Source organism: Epinephelus lanceolatus, chromosome 18 (assembly GCF_041903045.1).
Source record: "Epinephelus lanceolatus isolate andai-2023 chromosome 18, ASM4190304v1, whole genome shotgun sequence".
Lineage (NCBI taxonomy): Eukaryota > Metazoa > Chordata > Actinopteri > Perciformes > Serranidae > Epinephelus > Epinephelus lanceolatus.
Window position 1 is genome coordinate 23,279,905 of NC_135751.1, and position 17,259 is coordinate 23,297,163.

Consider the following 17,259-nt stretch of genomic DNA (forward strand, 5'->3'; position numbering starts at 1 on the left):
TGCCACCAGGGCCCCGAGGCTCTGGAATGACCTGCCTGAGGGTGTAAGGCTGTCTGAGTCACTGTCTTCATTTTAGTCTCTCTAAAAACATACTTCTATCAGCTGTCTGTCTATTTTATTGCTATCTTATTGATGTTATTTCCCATTTATTATCTTGATCTTGATTTTAGTTTTGGCCTTCCTTATTTTATGACTTAGATTGCTTTGTTTTGTTCTCCTTGTCTTTGAAGTGTGTTTAGTTTTATTGTAGCTGTGTTTTGAAAGGTGCTATACAAGTTAAAGTTCATTATTCTTACCATATCTCCAATGTTACTTGTTTTATTCAGCTAAGCAGGTTCTGTGTTTGGATATGGGGATGCAATTCATGTGTTTATTTGTGGATGTATCTTAGGTGAATATTTGTGGATGCACACTGTGAATGGAGATGCTGATCTTTTTAAATCTGTGTATGTGTTTGTGGATGCATTTTCTTTTCTTTTTAATATCATAATTTGTATTTTCTTTCTTCTTTCAGGCCTCCGGTGGACAGGTGTTGTAAATTAGTTTCTGGTTCTTGTGCATTAATATACATTTCTTTTTTTTTTTATTTCAAGACAAGGGACAGAACAGTACATGTATGAGACAGAACATAGAACAGGGTACGAAACGAAAAATAGATGGCAGAGCAACATGAATAACACAAGTACGGGTCAGTTTTGTCACATATGGGTGTGCAGGTGAGTGTGTGTGTGTGTGTGTGTGTGTGTGTGAGGGTAGGCAAGCATAGATTTAGGGTGTGTGTGAGATAGGGTAGAAAGGAGGACTGGGGGGAGCACACACACACAAAAATAAATAAAATAAACAACTAGATTATTTACTTGAAATAATAATATTAATTAATTAAATAATAATAACAATAATGATAATAGATGCTACTACTACTACTACTACTGTAAAATGTATTAAATTAGTAGAGAGAAAAAAGTAAAATAATAGTAAAAATAATAGTGGACAAAAGGTGTACCATTCTTTATATAAAAAGAAACTGAGTAAGCATTAATATACATTTCTAATGCTGCTGTGAGGTCCATATTAAATAAACTATAAAGTGTACAAAGTGTAATAACTATATTTTAAAGACAAAAAGAAATATATTGTTGTGGTTATCTTACTTGAGGTGAAGGTGCTGACCCCAAACTGGCACGTCATCAAAGACACTCTGGCAGATAGCCTGCTATTTCTGTGGGAATCCAGATACCGTCACATGACAGTGGAAAACGCCGCTATTATGTAACAACATGTCGGCTGCGTGCACCGGCACTCCATCGTACGATTCAACCTGTGTCAAGTCTGTCGTAATGAACTCACTACTTCATGTTTGGTCTTTTCAAAATAAAAGCAGACACCACAGAGGTGTGTTGCAGTGAGTTTTATAAGCAGTGCTTCATTTCCTTCGTGGTTTATCTGCTTTCTTTGGCCGGCTTGACGTAACGCGTCGTGCGTCGTTGCGTCGCCCGTGGAGGAGGCGTTTGCGCATCGCATTCACCGCTGCTGCTGCTGCTGCTGGAGCCGCTGCTGCTGCTGGTGCTGACACAGAAACCGGCTGTCCTGCACTGAAACGGGGCACACAACTGCCACCGCTCACCATCTCACCTGGAGGGATCTGTGGCACCTGACGCGGTCATCACCCGGCAGCCTCACCATGATCAAGAACGGACATCACCACCACCAAGTGAACACAGCAGCCGGGAAAGACGCAGGGACGACCCCCGGCGCTGCAGCGTGCAGTCCCGAGAAGAGGAGGCGAAGAATCCGGGTGTGGTGTGATGGCTGGTGAGTAATGCACGGGATAAATTATGGCAAGATGAAGATGCAGTATTGTCCTTACTGTCTGCATCGTGCACCATCTAATGAATGTGTCAGGCTGTGTGTCACCTACCTCCGGACAGGCCTGCTGCAGGTGACACAGCTCTCAGGACTGCTGCTTCATCCTCCAGAGATATCACTATACACTCAACTTTTAACTGGATATCCCACTGCATATATTCTGCCATGAGGGCTTCAATGACCACCATATAACCTGTATAACTCAGGACTTATTCTATCACTTACTCTACATTATCACTGGGGCATCCTGGTGTCAATTTTCCTCATCAGTAAACACATTATTACATAATAATACCAGGACAGATTAATATTGATCTTTACTGCTGCCATTTATTATAACTCACTGTCATGAAGAGGGAGCCTCCAAAATATGACCAGTATATTCTGTGGTAATGCTTATAATGGCAATGTATGTGGTCAAAATTAATTTGTTGTACAAACTTAACACAGTAATCAAGCCTATAAGAATCAAGACACCATTGTCAAGCATAGCACAGGCTAAATGTTGAATTTATGTGTAAGATTTTGCATAGATGCTTCCAAAAATCCTTTACTGGTATAAAAGCTTATATAATATGTTTATAGGTCTATATAAAATCCATAATGCCACGCCTTGAGACACAACCAAGAAGGTCACATTGCCACGAAGGTGTTCAGGTGGTCACAGCGGTGATATTAGGCACAAGGAGGCACAGACGTATTAGGCTGAATTGATGGCATATGTGTGTGACCATGTCAGCTTTACGAGATGGATGTTTAGACTACAATTATTGCAGCACAAACATGCAGGATATTTTGACACTTGTACAAATGAATATAACGAGCCATCATTAATCTTATTGGCAACCCTTGTGCTTCTCCTCCTAAAAGTCAAAATGTCTATTCAAATATTCTAACACCACAGCATGATAATGTACACACATTTAATTTAAAAACAATACGTTTATTTATTTTGGGGCGTGAGGCTAAGAACACTCCAAACATGCTCAGTTTGACTTTTCAGTGGATTACTTTCATGATGCCATAATGGCACCTGTACAAACAAGGTGTCTTCTTTCAGCACAGTGTAATGTAATAAAGAACAATTATATTGGGAGTTGGGCAAGGCGCTCACGCAGCGCCAGACGCGGCCTTTAATGCAATACAGGTGATTAAAGTGAGCACACACACAGCTGTGGGAAGGGCGAGACTAACCAGAGAAAATTAGCACTTTCGTTCACATCGATTGGCAAAGCATGTACAACAAAGGTCACAACCAAAGAGGAGCTTTGTTCGCTCTGCTCCTCCAGCTTTATGGTCTTATGTCATACTTTTCAACTTATATTATTAATGTTTTTTGTTTTTTTTTCTTGGTTCCTTGGGAAAAATTCAGTGTCCAACTAAAACACTTCGGCAGCAGCAGCAGCAATAATGTCCTCCTTGTTAAAAAAATGACAGGCAGCCATATTAACTTTTAACAAGCTAAATGATGCTGAACACGCTCTACAGGTTTCATTAACTGGACTAGGTGAGGTTAGAAGTTTTGGTGTCTTCTCAGATCCACGTATGGGGCTCGGTCAGTGCACTAATATTTCAGCCACCTCACCATGACACTTTCAGGAGGACTGTCATGTAGAGGGTCAGATACAGAATACTTCTTTGCTGCAGCCTGCTTAACAGGACATTATGGAAGACCAAGAAACTGGCCAATGAATAAATTTCAGTTTTAAATGACAAAATGGATCACACAGTGACAGTCAGGGTACAAAATTGGCACCATCCACTAGCTAAATGCTGGTAAAACATGCAAGAAAATACAATGGCAATCTATATGCGGGTTAAACTTAAACTAGAACTAGTTAAACTAGAAAAAAGATGCAATAATAATTCATGTAGACATGTTTGTATGTAACCGTGCAAAAAAAGTTGTGCTCCTTGCATTTGAAAAACAGTAAGCAAACTATAGATCTCTTTCCACAACCACCGTCCACACCTTAATCTGAACACTTCAAGAAATTATTTTCTACTGGAGGCAGAAAACACCTCTAAAATGAGTGTGTTTTCTGCAGAAAATAATTAAAACTCTTGACAGTGAGGTCTTTGGCTTTGAAACGGGACGCTGCTGAAAACAAAAATGATTTTCCTCCGCTATTATATTGAGGTGGCAGCAGAATTTTCAGCTGTATGCATCTCAAAAATGACGAGGAACTGATTAATCGATTAATCAATTGACAGGAAATGTGTTGCCAACTGTTTTGCAATTGATTAATTGGTGTTTTAAAGCAAAAATGCCAAATATGCCAAATATTTACTGGTACCAGAGGTGATTTGATGCTTTTCATTGCGTAGGTGATAGTAAACTGACCATCTTTGGGTTTTGGGCTGTTGGCTGACCCAAACAAGATATTTAAATACTTAAGTTTCTACACAAAACTATTATTTGCTAATGACTATAATCATTAGCTGCAGCCCCTAGACGTGACCCTCTAAGATGCCCCCTCTGGGAGAAGCACCAAGCCTTGGTGGACAGAGTGTGGGCTCCATGGTGCGGCGGAAAAATAAATGTTTTGAATATCTGTATGAAGGCCAGGATTACGGTGGCTTTCTCTGGTCGAATTCCTGCCATTTAGGTGTGGCTGTCTATCCGTGGTTTGATGGAATGTTGCAGAATATTTGGGATGCCAGAATGTTAACCGGTGGGGTGAGCATGCAAAGAGAGCCAATGTCAACAGAGCTCATGCCATTAACCCCCTCTAACCCCTCCGGCCCACACCTGCTATGGCCGTTGTGGCCCGTGCAGCCATTCCCGTCACTGAGTGCATTGTCCTCCCCCCCCGGAGCCCTACTGGATGCCACCGCGCACTTACTGACATTCAGCGTTGTCAGTGGTATGAAAGGAAAATTCCAAGGAAAGAGCACAGTCACTTCATGTGTTGACCCGGCCCCTTCTTCTCTGCACACAGATGCTTATTTGTCACAATGACAAGAGGTGACAGGGGTTAAAGATCAGTTGTCAGTGAAGCATCAGCAAGAGGAGGGTAAAGTCCACTTCCACTGTGTCTCTGCTGAGGTAGTCCGTCCATGCAGGACCATAAATGTGCTATCTAAAGCCTCAGTGAAGCAACTATTGCGACTATTGGTATCCTGAGAATTACTCAATAAAAACATCATTACTATGTGTGCGTGTATTTAAATTTTTAATTCAAGATTATAATTTTTGTATTCCCTCAATCCCTACACGTGTCCCATTGTATTCTCTCAGTGTCCACAGATGTCTGTGTGGCTTTGTTCTCCAGAAGCGTCTACAGGTGATGTTTGGGTGTCCGCTAACAGCCTAAGCTAATTAATATTTAACCATGTCACGGTCATGATCCATCCCTGCTAAAAAATACAACAGGAATACGGTAACACATGTTGGCCATTGAGCTAGTGTAACACCCCCAAAAGCAGCCTCCTAGTCTTATGTAACTCTGTCTGGGTCTCCGAGTTTCCTTCCCTATTCATTCACCTCCAAATGCTCCCCTTTGCTGCATTCTTCCGGCCCCGCACTATCGCCTCAGAGCCCAAACACGTGGATCCCATTTCAACAGATTGACAGCACAAGACACACACACACACACACACACACAGAACATCTTGCTTCCTCCACAACAAGCCTCTTTTTGTGGCTCACCTTTGTGCATTCTGTAGTGGATGCATCTGAATCACGTATAGAGAAGCCCCGGAGTCTGGGAATAGTTGTTTTTGTGTTACAATCCACTCAAGTGCAGTCCAGGCTGTTTCCAGTCAGGCTGTGTGTAGTGACACCACAGCAGGGCACAGATGCTGTCTTTCATTAGCATAGCCTGGGGCTGCAAACAACATGGGATCCTGTTGCTGTTGTGGCTGTGTACATACTGTAGTCCTGGCAGTGCTCATCTGTTTTCTTATTGATTTTTTGAAGATGCTATTCATAGTGCTGCTTTACACCTGACTCCTGAGAGACCTGACGTGTAATTTAATGTACTAAAGAGGACGCAGGTGCCAGTTTTAATGTATTTCTCCCCCCATTTCAGCCAGTTAATATCCGTTACAGAAATGCTAATGATGATAGTAGCTATTGTCACCAAATTTCTCTGCTAATATGCTAATGAACTCAATGCATCCTCAGTGACACCTGCGGTCGCTCTCACCAGTCAGAGCACATTCTTCTCTTTTCTGTGCAGATGTCAATCTCACGTTCCAAGTAGAGCAGAAAGGAGAATGATCGGACTGATGTCAGCTGTTGGCTGTAGAAATAGTGATGGAAGGCTAATGCCCATCTGTTCTCTATTACTATGCTAGATTACCATGTTACAATCTCAGTCTCCAATCTGTGCTAATCTAATTATCTACAGATGGTATCATGGCTGGGGTGGAGTGAAGTGGGAGGGTAAAACACACTGGCTGTGCTGGTGACTTTTTTATGTTGAGACTTTGATCAGATATCTAGGAGACTGCATGAATGAATGTGCGTGGATTAGTTTGATGGGTCGATAATATCAGAAACACTGAATATTAAAGGTCCAGTGTGCAGGATTTAGAGGGATATACAGGCGGAAATGGAATGCAATATAATAAGTATGTTTCGTCAGAGTATGATAAGAATTGTTGTGTTTACGTTAGAATAATTAGCTTATGTCTACATAGGGGGCAGGTCCTCGTATATGGAGATCAACATGTTGTACTGCCATGAACGGACCATTCAAACACTATCTAGATAGGGCTATTCATGTTTTCGCATCAGCCACCATTAGAGATGCTCCGATCCAGCTTTTTCAGTTTCGATACCGATCCTGATGCTGTGGCTTTGAGTATCAGCCGATACCATGGTTGACCTAAAAAGCTATATACCTTTATATGTAGAACAGAAAAGACTAGAGGCATCAGGCATTGATGACTACACAGTTGTTTCCTAAGATAAAATGAAAAAAGATGAAACAGATTAATGCAATGATGAACTATTTATTTTTAACAAAAACAAATAATTGTGCAACAGCAGTTGAAAGAGCAGATTCTCTCCTTCACTCCATGACGTATGACGTAGCTCACGTCGCAATAGATTTAAAGGGAAAGGATTGCCGCAGGTATAGGTTGCATTTTCTGATACCCGATCCGTCTGTTTTGATGATATCGGGGCCGATATTTGATCCAGATATTCGATCGATGCATCCCTAGCCACCATACTGAGCAGTCCCTCCAAGACGAGCCAAATAACGTTGAAAAAAAAACAGATTTTTCACGTATAACTGCTTTATTCAGTGTTTTTACCGGTTTAAATCCTGCATCCAATTGTTTTAGAGAGGAAGAGACCTCTGTGTTATCAAAGGAAGAAAGTGAGTTCACATTAGCAGGTGCTGGGCTAGCGGCCCATTTGCGATGATGATGCACAGCCTCGCAAAAACACAGATTTTTTTAACCGTCAACTGCTTTATTCAGTGCTTAAATCACCAAGGGTCTCATTTATGAAACAATGCATAGGATCCAAACTAAAAATGTACATACACACAAAAGCCAAAAATGGCGTGCGCTAAAAAATACTTGACGATGTGTACGACCAGGCTTCCTGCTCACCATCTGCGTCACCAATTTCCTGTCTCCAAAATGTTCATAAGCATGGGTCAAAGTTTCTCCCATCAGGTCTGTTATTATAGATCACAACTTTTATGTAGGCAGTGTACACCTCTTTCAGGACTCATTTTGTGCATACGCAGTGTTTTTAAATGAGACCCCAGGTGCATTTGTTTTGGAGATGAAGAGACCTCTGTGGAGACTTGACTCCTGATAAAAAATAAAAAAAAATACCCTCCTGAACATTAAACACAAAACAAATCCTAACTGGGAGTTCATGCTTGGCAGCTGCAATCTGCAATCCTCACCACTAGGTGCCACTAAATTCCACACACTGCTCCTTTAAAGGCTCACACTAGTAGTTTGCATGTTTTAGCCCATCCATTAAAATGTATTGATCTCCCACACCCCAGGTAGTCATTATTTTTCATTTATTTCACAATGTTTTAATCAACTTTCTTTTTTTTTTTTTTTTAGTCAAAATGAACTAAAAGTTGTGGGAAAAAACCTAATTGGTGCATTCAGGGACACTCAGACATCTGTGTACAGTCCAGTACACTGTGCTTTATCCACCAGATGTTTCTAACTATCTTGCTATCATCAGGATAAAGCATGTGTACTGGGGAAGACATACATGTGCAACGTGTTTTAACTTTGATTAAAGAGTGGCTGCCAAACCTTATTACTCTAATTCAAAGAATCCTTTATCTTTGATTTTCTAACCAAGAGTTTTACAAACAATCCTTTAATTCCTACAGCTCCTTTGCCTCACTACGATCATGTAACTTTTATGTGACTTCTTCTCTTTTCATCCTCCCAGCTATGACATGGTCCATTATGGACACTCCAACCAGCTGCGACAGGCCAAGGCTATGGGAGATTACCTCATCGTTGGAGTACACACAGATAGTAAGGCTCAGAGCCATTGACTCATTTTCCCCTCCAACACTACAACTGCACATCTTCGGTGGAAACCCTGTCTTAAAAGTCTAGCTTATCTGTACATGACTTTTTTTTCCCCATCCTTAATTCTAATACTCCTCCTAATACTCTTCATGCATGGTTCAGCCTGGAGCTGCTGGGTCTGGGGAGCCATGGCACCTGTAGCCTCTGTTTATGATCTTCAGTCCCATCATTACCAGGCAGACACCAGCTGTGCCCTGTACCCTTTGGAGGGGCTGTGGTGACACTAGTGCAGCGACTCAGGGTGATTGCATCTCGCCCTCCTATGGTACGCTGGAGCATTCTGACGTTAAGATAACTCAGAGTGACTTAGTAGTCAGGCCCAGCACAGATATCTGCTGAAGTGCAAATAAATTATCTCAGTGACGAGGGCGATGCTGCGTTCAGTGACTGTAAAAACTGCTTATCAGAATGTCACGCAAAGGGAGATTTCTGGCTCGCTGTTCTGTTTAGTCTCAGTTTATTTATGTGTCAACAGTATGGTTTCATCTGAGTGTACATGTTTTGTTTTTAAGGTGAGATTGCGAAGCACAAGGGTCCGCCAGTCTTCACTCAGGCAGAAAGATACAAGATGGTGCGGGCCATAAAGTGGGTGGATGAGGTCGTGGAAGGAGCGCCTTACGTTACCACCCTCCAGACCCTCGACAAGTACAACTGTGATTTCTGTGTGCATGGAGGTACACTTCTATCACAACCTCATGTCCTTATTTAGATGCACAAACAGATTCATTGTCATAAGCTCTCAGTATAATGCTAGATTGCTGATTTTTTGTCGTTGCAGATGATATAACTCTAACAGTGGATGGGAAGGACACATATGAAGAGGTGAAGAAGTCAGGGCGGTACAGGTGAGTTAATATGCAGAAGATTGATAACAGTTTTGACAAAATGCATGTGTTTCTGAAGTTTTTTAATTGTGTTTTATGCTGTTCCAGGGAGTGTAAGAGAACCCAGGGAGTTTCAACCACAGATCTGGTTGGCAGGATGCTACTGATGACCAAAGCACATCACAGCAACATTGTATGTGCAGCCTTATTCTCTCCAAATCTCAGTCTCAGTGCACAGCACAACCCTAATTCAATCCTCTCTTCTCTTTAGGATAGTTCAGACTATCAGCAGCACACAGACAACTTTGGAAAGGTAGGTACCAAACATATTCACAGATTATTTGAATGTCACGTAGTCAATATCAAATCCTCCGCTTATTACCAATGTGTTTTTAAAGAGGATCTATTACGCTCATTTTCAGGTTCATACTTTATTTGAGGTCTCTACTGTGGGTGCGTCCCGAATCGCATACTTTTTCTTTCTGCTTTTAGTAGGTACTGCAGCTGCCCTTAAACAGTATGAACTGTTGCATGCAGTATGCACACATACAGCGGGACATACCACTTTCTCATAACGTTACGCCCTGAACTTTGACCCCCTTGCTTTTGCATCTGTTACCTCGGAGATAAGCAAACACCACTTACTGAGATTATCAGGGATGTAGATAAACCCACAGAGCTCTGCTGTTGTTACTTTGCAGTGTATGTAGTTTAACTTTAAAGTTATAGCTGCACAGATTGTAGATTCTAACATATTATATTTGCAACAGTGAAATTACATCTGCAGTTCCCTGTCGTTTTCATTTTGTCCTATTGGTGTTTGTGGCATTTATTTTGGTAACTTAAACAATTGATGTTCCTATTATTACTATTTGACTGGTCATCGGTTTCTTGAATGCGCTGTCTTCCGTCATTGGGACTTCTGACAGCTGTCAAACGGCAGTCATCTGTTTGCAGCTCAGTCGATGTGACGTATCGTTTGCTATGCAGAGGACTTCTGGGCCCAGTCTGCTCTGATCAGTCCGTTTTCCAGGGTCAGGGAATGACTATAATAGAGCACAGCGGCTCTTCCACTATGAAGTATCACCAACAATAGCTTCTAAACAAAAACGGATATATTCCAGCAGGAATATGATCCAAAATCGAGGATAAGTTCACAACATCAGCAACCGAATTTACATGTTTCCCTGAAGTTAGCATGTAGCTACATGTAGCAGTGTAGGCTATGTAAACACTTGCAGAAGCGTGCCTGGAGCAGATGACCATATAAGGAAATCTGGCACGCTATATCATATTGTAGACAAAATAGAAAAAAATGAAAGGAAAGCTGAGTTTTTTTCTACTTCTACATATGTTTACCTTATTATCTAGAACTTTGACCATGTTTAATTTGAACATCCCTCACTGTAACACTATATCTAAGACACAAGATATGTGAAAGCATAATAGTCCCCCTTTAAAGCTCAATTCTTGGTAGTCTTCTTCTCCTTCAGCTTCCTCTTCCTTCACTGTTTTGTCATTCAAGTAGTCAAAGTTGCTAAGTGGGCCAGACGTCAACCATTATTAAACAAAGGCCTTTACTGTGTACCCACGTTATAATCAAGTTGCAGGCCTTGCCAGTAAAACAGTGAATGCCACTTCTGTTCCTGGATGGGTAAAGTAGCTCAGAGTCAACACGCTGGGGATTTGAATAGTGTGAAAGCAGCAGAGGGTCTCTCCACATTTGGACATTTAAGACTGGCAGAGTGATGCTGTTCATTTGGCGAGGGCTGAATACATGTGCTGGGGATTTGTGGGACAGCCTTGAGTTCGCTATGGAGCAAAGGGGACATTGCTGCTCACACCACTAGGTGGCAGTGATGCAGCGCTCTTGTCTCATGCACTCAACATACTCCAGTGATGATACTGAAGTGTATCTGTCTTATTGTTACGCTGTTTGTACTCATTGTGCCTGTTTCTGGATTATGGGGGTCGCATGGTCAGAAGGGCCACAGTCCCTGGACCGGGGTGTCTCAGTTCCTGCAGACTTCACAGAAGATCATCCAGTTTGCTTCAGGCCAGGAGCCTCAACCTGGAGACACTATCATCTATGTGGCAGGAGCTTTTGACCTCTTCCGTATCCTTTTAAACCCTCACTAAGAAAAGACTTGTGCGAATTATTTACAATTCTGTGAACTGCTGTTAAAGAATAGTCAACTTATCTGCCTATTCACCCTTAACTGGCCTCCTGTCAGACATTGGCCATGTGGACTTCCTGGAAGCAGTACATAAACTTGCAGAAAAGCCATACATTATAGTGGGGTTGCACTTTGATCAGGTGACTCTACTTGTGCTCTTATTCAGCCATGTGAGACAGTTGCTGCTTCCTCAAGTTGAGCATTGACATTTTACTTCACATTTCCTCTTTCTTCAAATTTACAGGAGGTGAACCGCTACAAAGGGAAAAACTACCCCATCATGAATGTCCACGAGAGAACCCTCAGCGTCCTGGCTTGTCGAGTAGGTTCCTCTTCTCGTTTTCTGTAGACTGTTAAAGAAGTGAACGTAGCCTCCAGGTCTGAAAAGTGAAGCCAGTGTGGAAGTGCTTTAAACCTGTACAAGTCTATGAGGAAATGACCCCACTTCTCATTTAATTTATTACCTCAGTGGACGTTTTCTAAATGAGTTTATTGTCTCAATCACTAGTTTCAAGTCTTCTTCAATTAAGCATGAGGTTCATTTTGTAAATGATGTTCCCATTTAGAGTGAAATAGATGATAAAGCAGGGTATGCTTAAGGCATGGCTGCCCTGTGATTAATAGGTGGTTACCACGGAGCCCTGTCAATCAGGATAGAGGTGTAGCAGTGTGTATCCATGCCAGCTCCATCCTCTCGTCCAATATTGTCACCCCTCACTCTAAAAAAGCCGAGATGGCGACGGCCAAGGTGCCACACAGTAGTCTGCAAACCAATGAGTCACATCACAGTGGCAACGTCCACTTCTTTTATGCAGTATGTGGTTCTACCGCCATCAACACAGTGCATTGCAAGTACTTATCTACTATTCATTTTGTGTGACTGATTACTGAATTTGTTGTGTTGCTTTTTCCCCTCAGTATGTGTCAGAAGTGGTGATCGGTGCACCCTTTGCAGTCACAAAAGATTTGCTGGACCATTTCAAGGTAAGTTTAGGCAATACAATTAACACTCACCATTAGATAATGATGTTCTTTGCAATAAAGAATCAATAAAGTAGCACAACTTTTTATTCACAGGTGGATCTTGTATGCCATGGAAAGACTGAAATATATCCTGACAAGGATGGATCCGACCCTTATGCTGTAAGACTCTAGGGGTGTTTTCACACGTGGTCTTTTTTAGCCCTCTTAACTGACTCTGACGAAACTGATCACTTTTTCGTGCATATGTGAAACACTCCAAGAGAACTCAGACCCCTCTGAAGCAGACCATACTCCAAAGCCACACCAAAGCACTCCAGGTTTGCTTTGCTCTTTGCCACTGTATTTACTTTACTTTTTACTTTATCACATGCTGTTGCACCGGGACGTTTGAAAGAAAAGACGAAACCACGCCGGCCTGTTGCACTTGCAAGGATGCAGAACGAGGAGTAGTTTGGTCCATGAAAGATACTGCATGTCTCCAGATGTGGAACGTAGAATAAATTAAACGGCAACAGTCTACAGCACAGAAATGCTAAGGCTTTCCTTATATGTTAATCTGAAAACGTGGGGCTTCATAACTGCACTGCAGTCCCATGTCACAGTAAAAACAAAACCATATCAATATGTATTATACATTGGCTATAGTGAACAAAAAGAGGACTGAGACCTCATCAGAGCTGAAGCTGACCAGAAAGAGAACGGAGTCCTCATCAAGTAGACTGACAATGTGAACACAAAAAGGAGTCCCTTTTCTGTTGGTCCACTTTTTGGTGCACTTAAGAGGACTGAGTTTGGTTTGTTTAAAAAGGACTATATGTGAAAACACCCTAAATGCCGACACAAAGCTTTTTTTAAAAAAAAAAAAACACCTCCATGAAATGCTGTAATCTGCAGAGATGCTGAATCACATTCATTTGGGTTGTTTTCTTCACCAGGAGCCGAGGAGGAAAGGAATCCTGCGCACTGTTGACAGTGGGAACAGCCTCACTACAGATGCCATTGTGCAAAGGATAATCAAAAACAGGTAAAAAGAAGGCAAAATTCCAGTCAACTTCTAAAAAAAACAACAGCAACAAAGGCTTGAGGGCAGAAATAGCCAATGTTATATTGGGCAAATCAGTATTTTTCTGACAGAAGGATCCAGTGTGTAGGGGATTTACTGGCATCTAGCGGTAACTACGGGGCCCAGCGTGAAAACTTTGCCTTTGTCTGAAAGAATCTTGTAAGTGTTTACGTTAAAGAGGGTGCCTTTTGGCTCTCAACATTTTGATAGTAGACTAGTTAAACCCTCTGGGAAAATATATTTTCCCACCTCAGACAAAAGGACTAATCATTATTATCCATTCTTTAAAACTAATAGTCGCTTTGGGTTCAATTCCGTCACAGACAGGATTTTAAAAGTTATTCAAGTAAATTTTTAACGTCCATTGTTTAATATCACTTATTCTAAGTATAATTATTATTTTTACATACCAAAACTTGACTGTTAATCTAACATCGGTCTTCATATTTTATCAAAAATATGCATCAATGTCTAATGTCGATCAGACTTTATATTATTTCTTATTTTCCAGTAAAATGTATACACAGTCCAACAAACATCAACCTCATATTTCCTGTTAGCATTAAAATATTGGTTAAAAACTCATCAAGTGACAGAGGATTTTACCGGGAGCCAAATTATCTGCAGAGGTTTCTTCCTCTCCAAAACAAACAGACTAGGTGATTAAAACCGGTAAAAACACTGAATAAAGCCGTTCCGCTGGGGTTGATCAGTTCAACAGTGGCCGACACGAACATGGGCCTATCTTGAGCCAGTGTTTGGTTGTACGTTCTGGGCTACTGTAGAAACGTAGCGGTGTGACATGGCAACCTCGGGGAGAGAACCTGCTCCCTATGTAGATATAAACGGCTAATTCAGGTAATGAAAACACAGCAAATCCTTAGTTTTTAGGTTATTATACACTAAAGAAAACATACTTATTTAATTTCTGCCAGTATATCCCCCTTGAATCCTACACACTGGACCTTTAAAAATGAATCAGACATAATTTGTTTGCCTCTGTGATAAGTCATATATTATATTGAGACTTTCTCCATTTTCCTTGTTTCGATTCAGGTTGCTATTTGAAGCGAGGAACCAGAAGAAAGAGGCCAAAGAGATCGCTGTGATCCAGGCCATGAAGCGACAAGAGGAGGAAAAGACTAAAGAAAGAGCCCAGGCCGTGCTGTAGGAAAAGCCTTGACCGAGCACCGTAGACCACGTGTCAACATCAAACTGACAAGCTCAATGAATCTAGACTCATGTACAGGAAAATCAGCCCTTTTCTATGTGTTATGACACCCTCCACACACGATCCTGGTTAGTAACAGCAGTCCTTACAACAGCCCGTTTATGGCCAGGGCGCCGGCATAGTCTGCTGTGGGATCATCAGGTATACAGCGTGTGTGTGTGTGCGTGTGCGTGCGTGTGTGTGTGTGGGATCTTCTGTGTATTAATATATTCGGCATATGCAAATACATGTTCATGTCAGTCAACAATCACTCATACAGATGTCTAACTAAGCAGTTATGGACAGAAAAAAAAGTTGAAGCAAGGAAGATCTATTTTATGTCTTTGGATATTTTTAATTCCTTTTATTTTTTTTGCCTTCAAAAATGAATTTTTAAGTGATTATATTATAGGATTTGGACATATGAAGGGCAAGTGTGGGGACCTGAGATGTTGTTGAGGCATTAAACTGTAACCAGGAAGTGATTTGATCAGTCATTTCCATGGGGTCATTGCTGCTTTCTGCCCAGCAATGGGTGTAGCCCCACAACTGATCTATCAATGTATATACTGTACGTACTGTATCTATGTATTATAGAGTCATTAAAGGCTCTCTGGAGGATGCTAAAACCACGAGAGAATCAGGGGAGAAACCCCCCGCCTCTCTGCATCTAACTTGGGTTGTTTGGACGTGCGAAGGTGTTGAAACTCTTTCGGGACCTCATGTACATATCAGACCTTTCTCCAGACTGCACTGACTGCTCAGAAATCATCAGAACTGTTTCTGTTTTACTGGTAGAGCAGGTTTTTAACTCGAAAATGCACACTGTCAAGACCTGCACGCCTGGCCTTTTGAGTGCAATTGTATTTTTTTTAAAACCACTTCTTAGGTTTATCCTAACATAGAGAACACTAGAGAGTTTTAACAGACTGCTTTTAACCTTTAGTTTTATTAGTAGAACCAGAGAACTATGACAGATGCTCAGTGTTGTTGACTTGATCATGAAATAGACCTCTTACTGTCATTGAGCCCTGAACAATTTAACCTCTGTCTCTATATCAAATGGGATTAAATAATATATTTTTTGTAGATGTATATTTTACTCACCTCCTCTCCATTAACTACTGTATAGATGGTTTCATATTGTTTAAAAAAAAGCATAATAATTTGTCTGTATGTCAAGTTGGAATGTACTCAGTGTAGGCTATAATGTATATGTTATTGACAACTCTCAGTTGACAGATACTGTAGGAACTGATTGGACTACAGTTTACTGTCGCTGACAATAATAACATTCTAATCTGAAAGGCTACTTGTCGTCTTCTTTTCCCTGAAATGCAAAATATCTGGGTGTAGTGCTGCAATGTCTGATCCATGTCTTCAGTATAATGTAGGTAGGCTGTACATACGTCATATTATGAAAGGGTTAAGGTCATGTTTGGACACAGAAATGACCTTTGATTAGAAAAAAAAATCTATCTGTCAGGTTTTTATTAATAAAGAAAAATACACAGGCATCATGACCTAATTGTGACCTCGATTTAAATTGGAAACATTACGGTTTAGGACTACAGTATATTTCTTAGTGCCCCAGAACCTTTGGCTCATGTTGGCCGTATGTTAATAAAACAAAGCATACGTAATTCATTAACATAATCAAAAAAATTAAGGTCACTTAAAGGTGCTTTTAGGGACATTTGAAGTGGTCATAATGAATTTTGGCAATCCCCATGCACTGTATCATGCAGGCAGTGTGGTGACAGAAGTATTGTCATTTTAAAAAGTAGCACGGTACAATAAATCAATACTCCATTAAGAGAAAGGCCCTGCATTCAAAATCTTACATCTTATCTTAAAGTCTTAAAAGTGAAAGTATTAATTTTGCAAAAGATATATGGATATATTTAAATATTATCACTGATTCATTAACATGTAGGCCTGCATGTAACCAGCATTTTAATGTTTCCAAAGTAGCAAGGGTGTGAGTTTCAACATATGCGTAAAACTTCAGTTAATAGCCTGTGCTATTATTTGCTTAAATCACTACAATCAACCGGCCTATATATGGGACAGGCCTTTAATTCCTTTCACACAAAACTGTTGCTCTGCAAAGATTAGGAAATTTAATCAAATTGTTTGTTTAAACCAGTATGAATATTACTTGTTTAAAAAAGCTTCAGATAATATATCAATTATGAATCATTCATCTGATCTAGCTCTGACAGACAGCACATCAGAGAGGGAGTGAGTTATGGCACCCAACATACTGACACAACACCACTTTATCCTGTTCAAACAACACTCACAACTTGGATGAATTTTTTATGAAAAACCTTTTTGATTCTTTTGATCTGAGGACCCTTATGCACTAAAGGAATATGAATAACATACAGGATAATGGAGGAATGGACACATAATTTGAAGTACCTAACAACCCAGTTTTATACATGTGAAGAACTTTTATAAAAATGAACTGCTTGGCAACCAGACAGGTGCCTAATTGAGACAGGCCCATATTTGTCAAAATGTGTAGCCACACCTGGCTAATAAAAGGGACTGTATGTTTAATTGAAGTTTTAATTCTTAAAAGGGGAATTTGGT

General features: G+C 40.8%; 1 protein-coding gene across 2 annotated transcripts; it reads left to right on the forward strand.

The window, feature by feature from the left end:
- The first annotated feature begins 1,533 nt into the window (after positions 1–1,533).
- On the forward strand, positions 1,534–15,960 carry LOC117269046 (ethanolamine-phosphate cytidylyltransferase-like). 2 transcript variants are annotated; one of them, XM_033645864.2, is made up of 13 exons: positions 1,534–1,812; positions 8,255–8,343; positions 8,913–9,074; positions 9,179–9,245; positions 9,333–9,417; positions 9,496–9,537; positions 11,208–11,340; positions 11,459–11,541; positions 11,646–11,723; positions 12,320–12,385; positions 12,479–12,544; positions 13,321–13,409; positions 14,505–15,960. In XM_033645864.2, exons 1-13 carry the CDS (start codon positions 1,682–1,684, stop codon positions 14,617–14,619), a joined length of 1,206 nt encoding a protein of 401 aa, XP_033501755.1. In that variant the 5' UTR covers positions 1,534–1,681; the 3' UTR covers positions 14,620–15,960. The 2 variants fall into 2 exon arrangements, with proteins under 2 accessions (XP_033501755.1, XP_078017476.1); XM_078161350.1 differs by having other exon boundaries at positions 9,496–9,536; positions 11,192–11,340.
- The last annotated feature ends 1,299 nt before the right edge of the window (positions 15,961–17,259 follow it).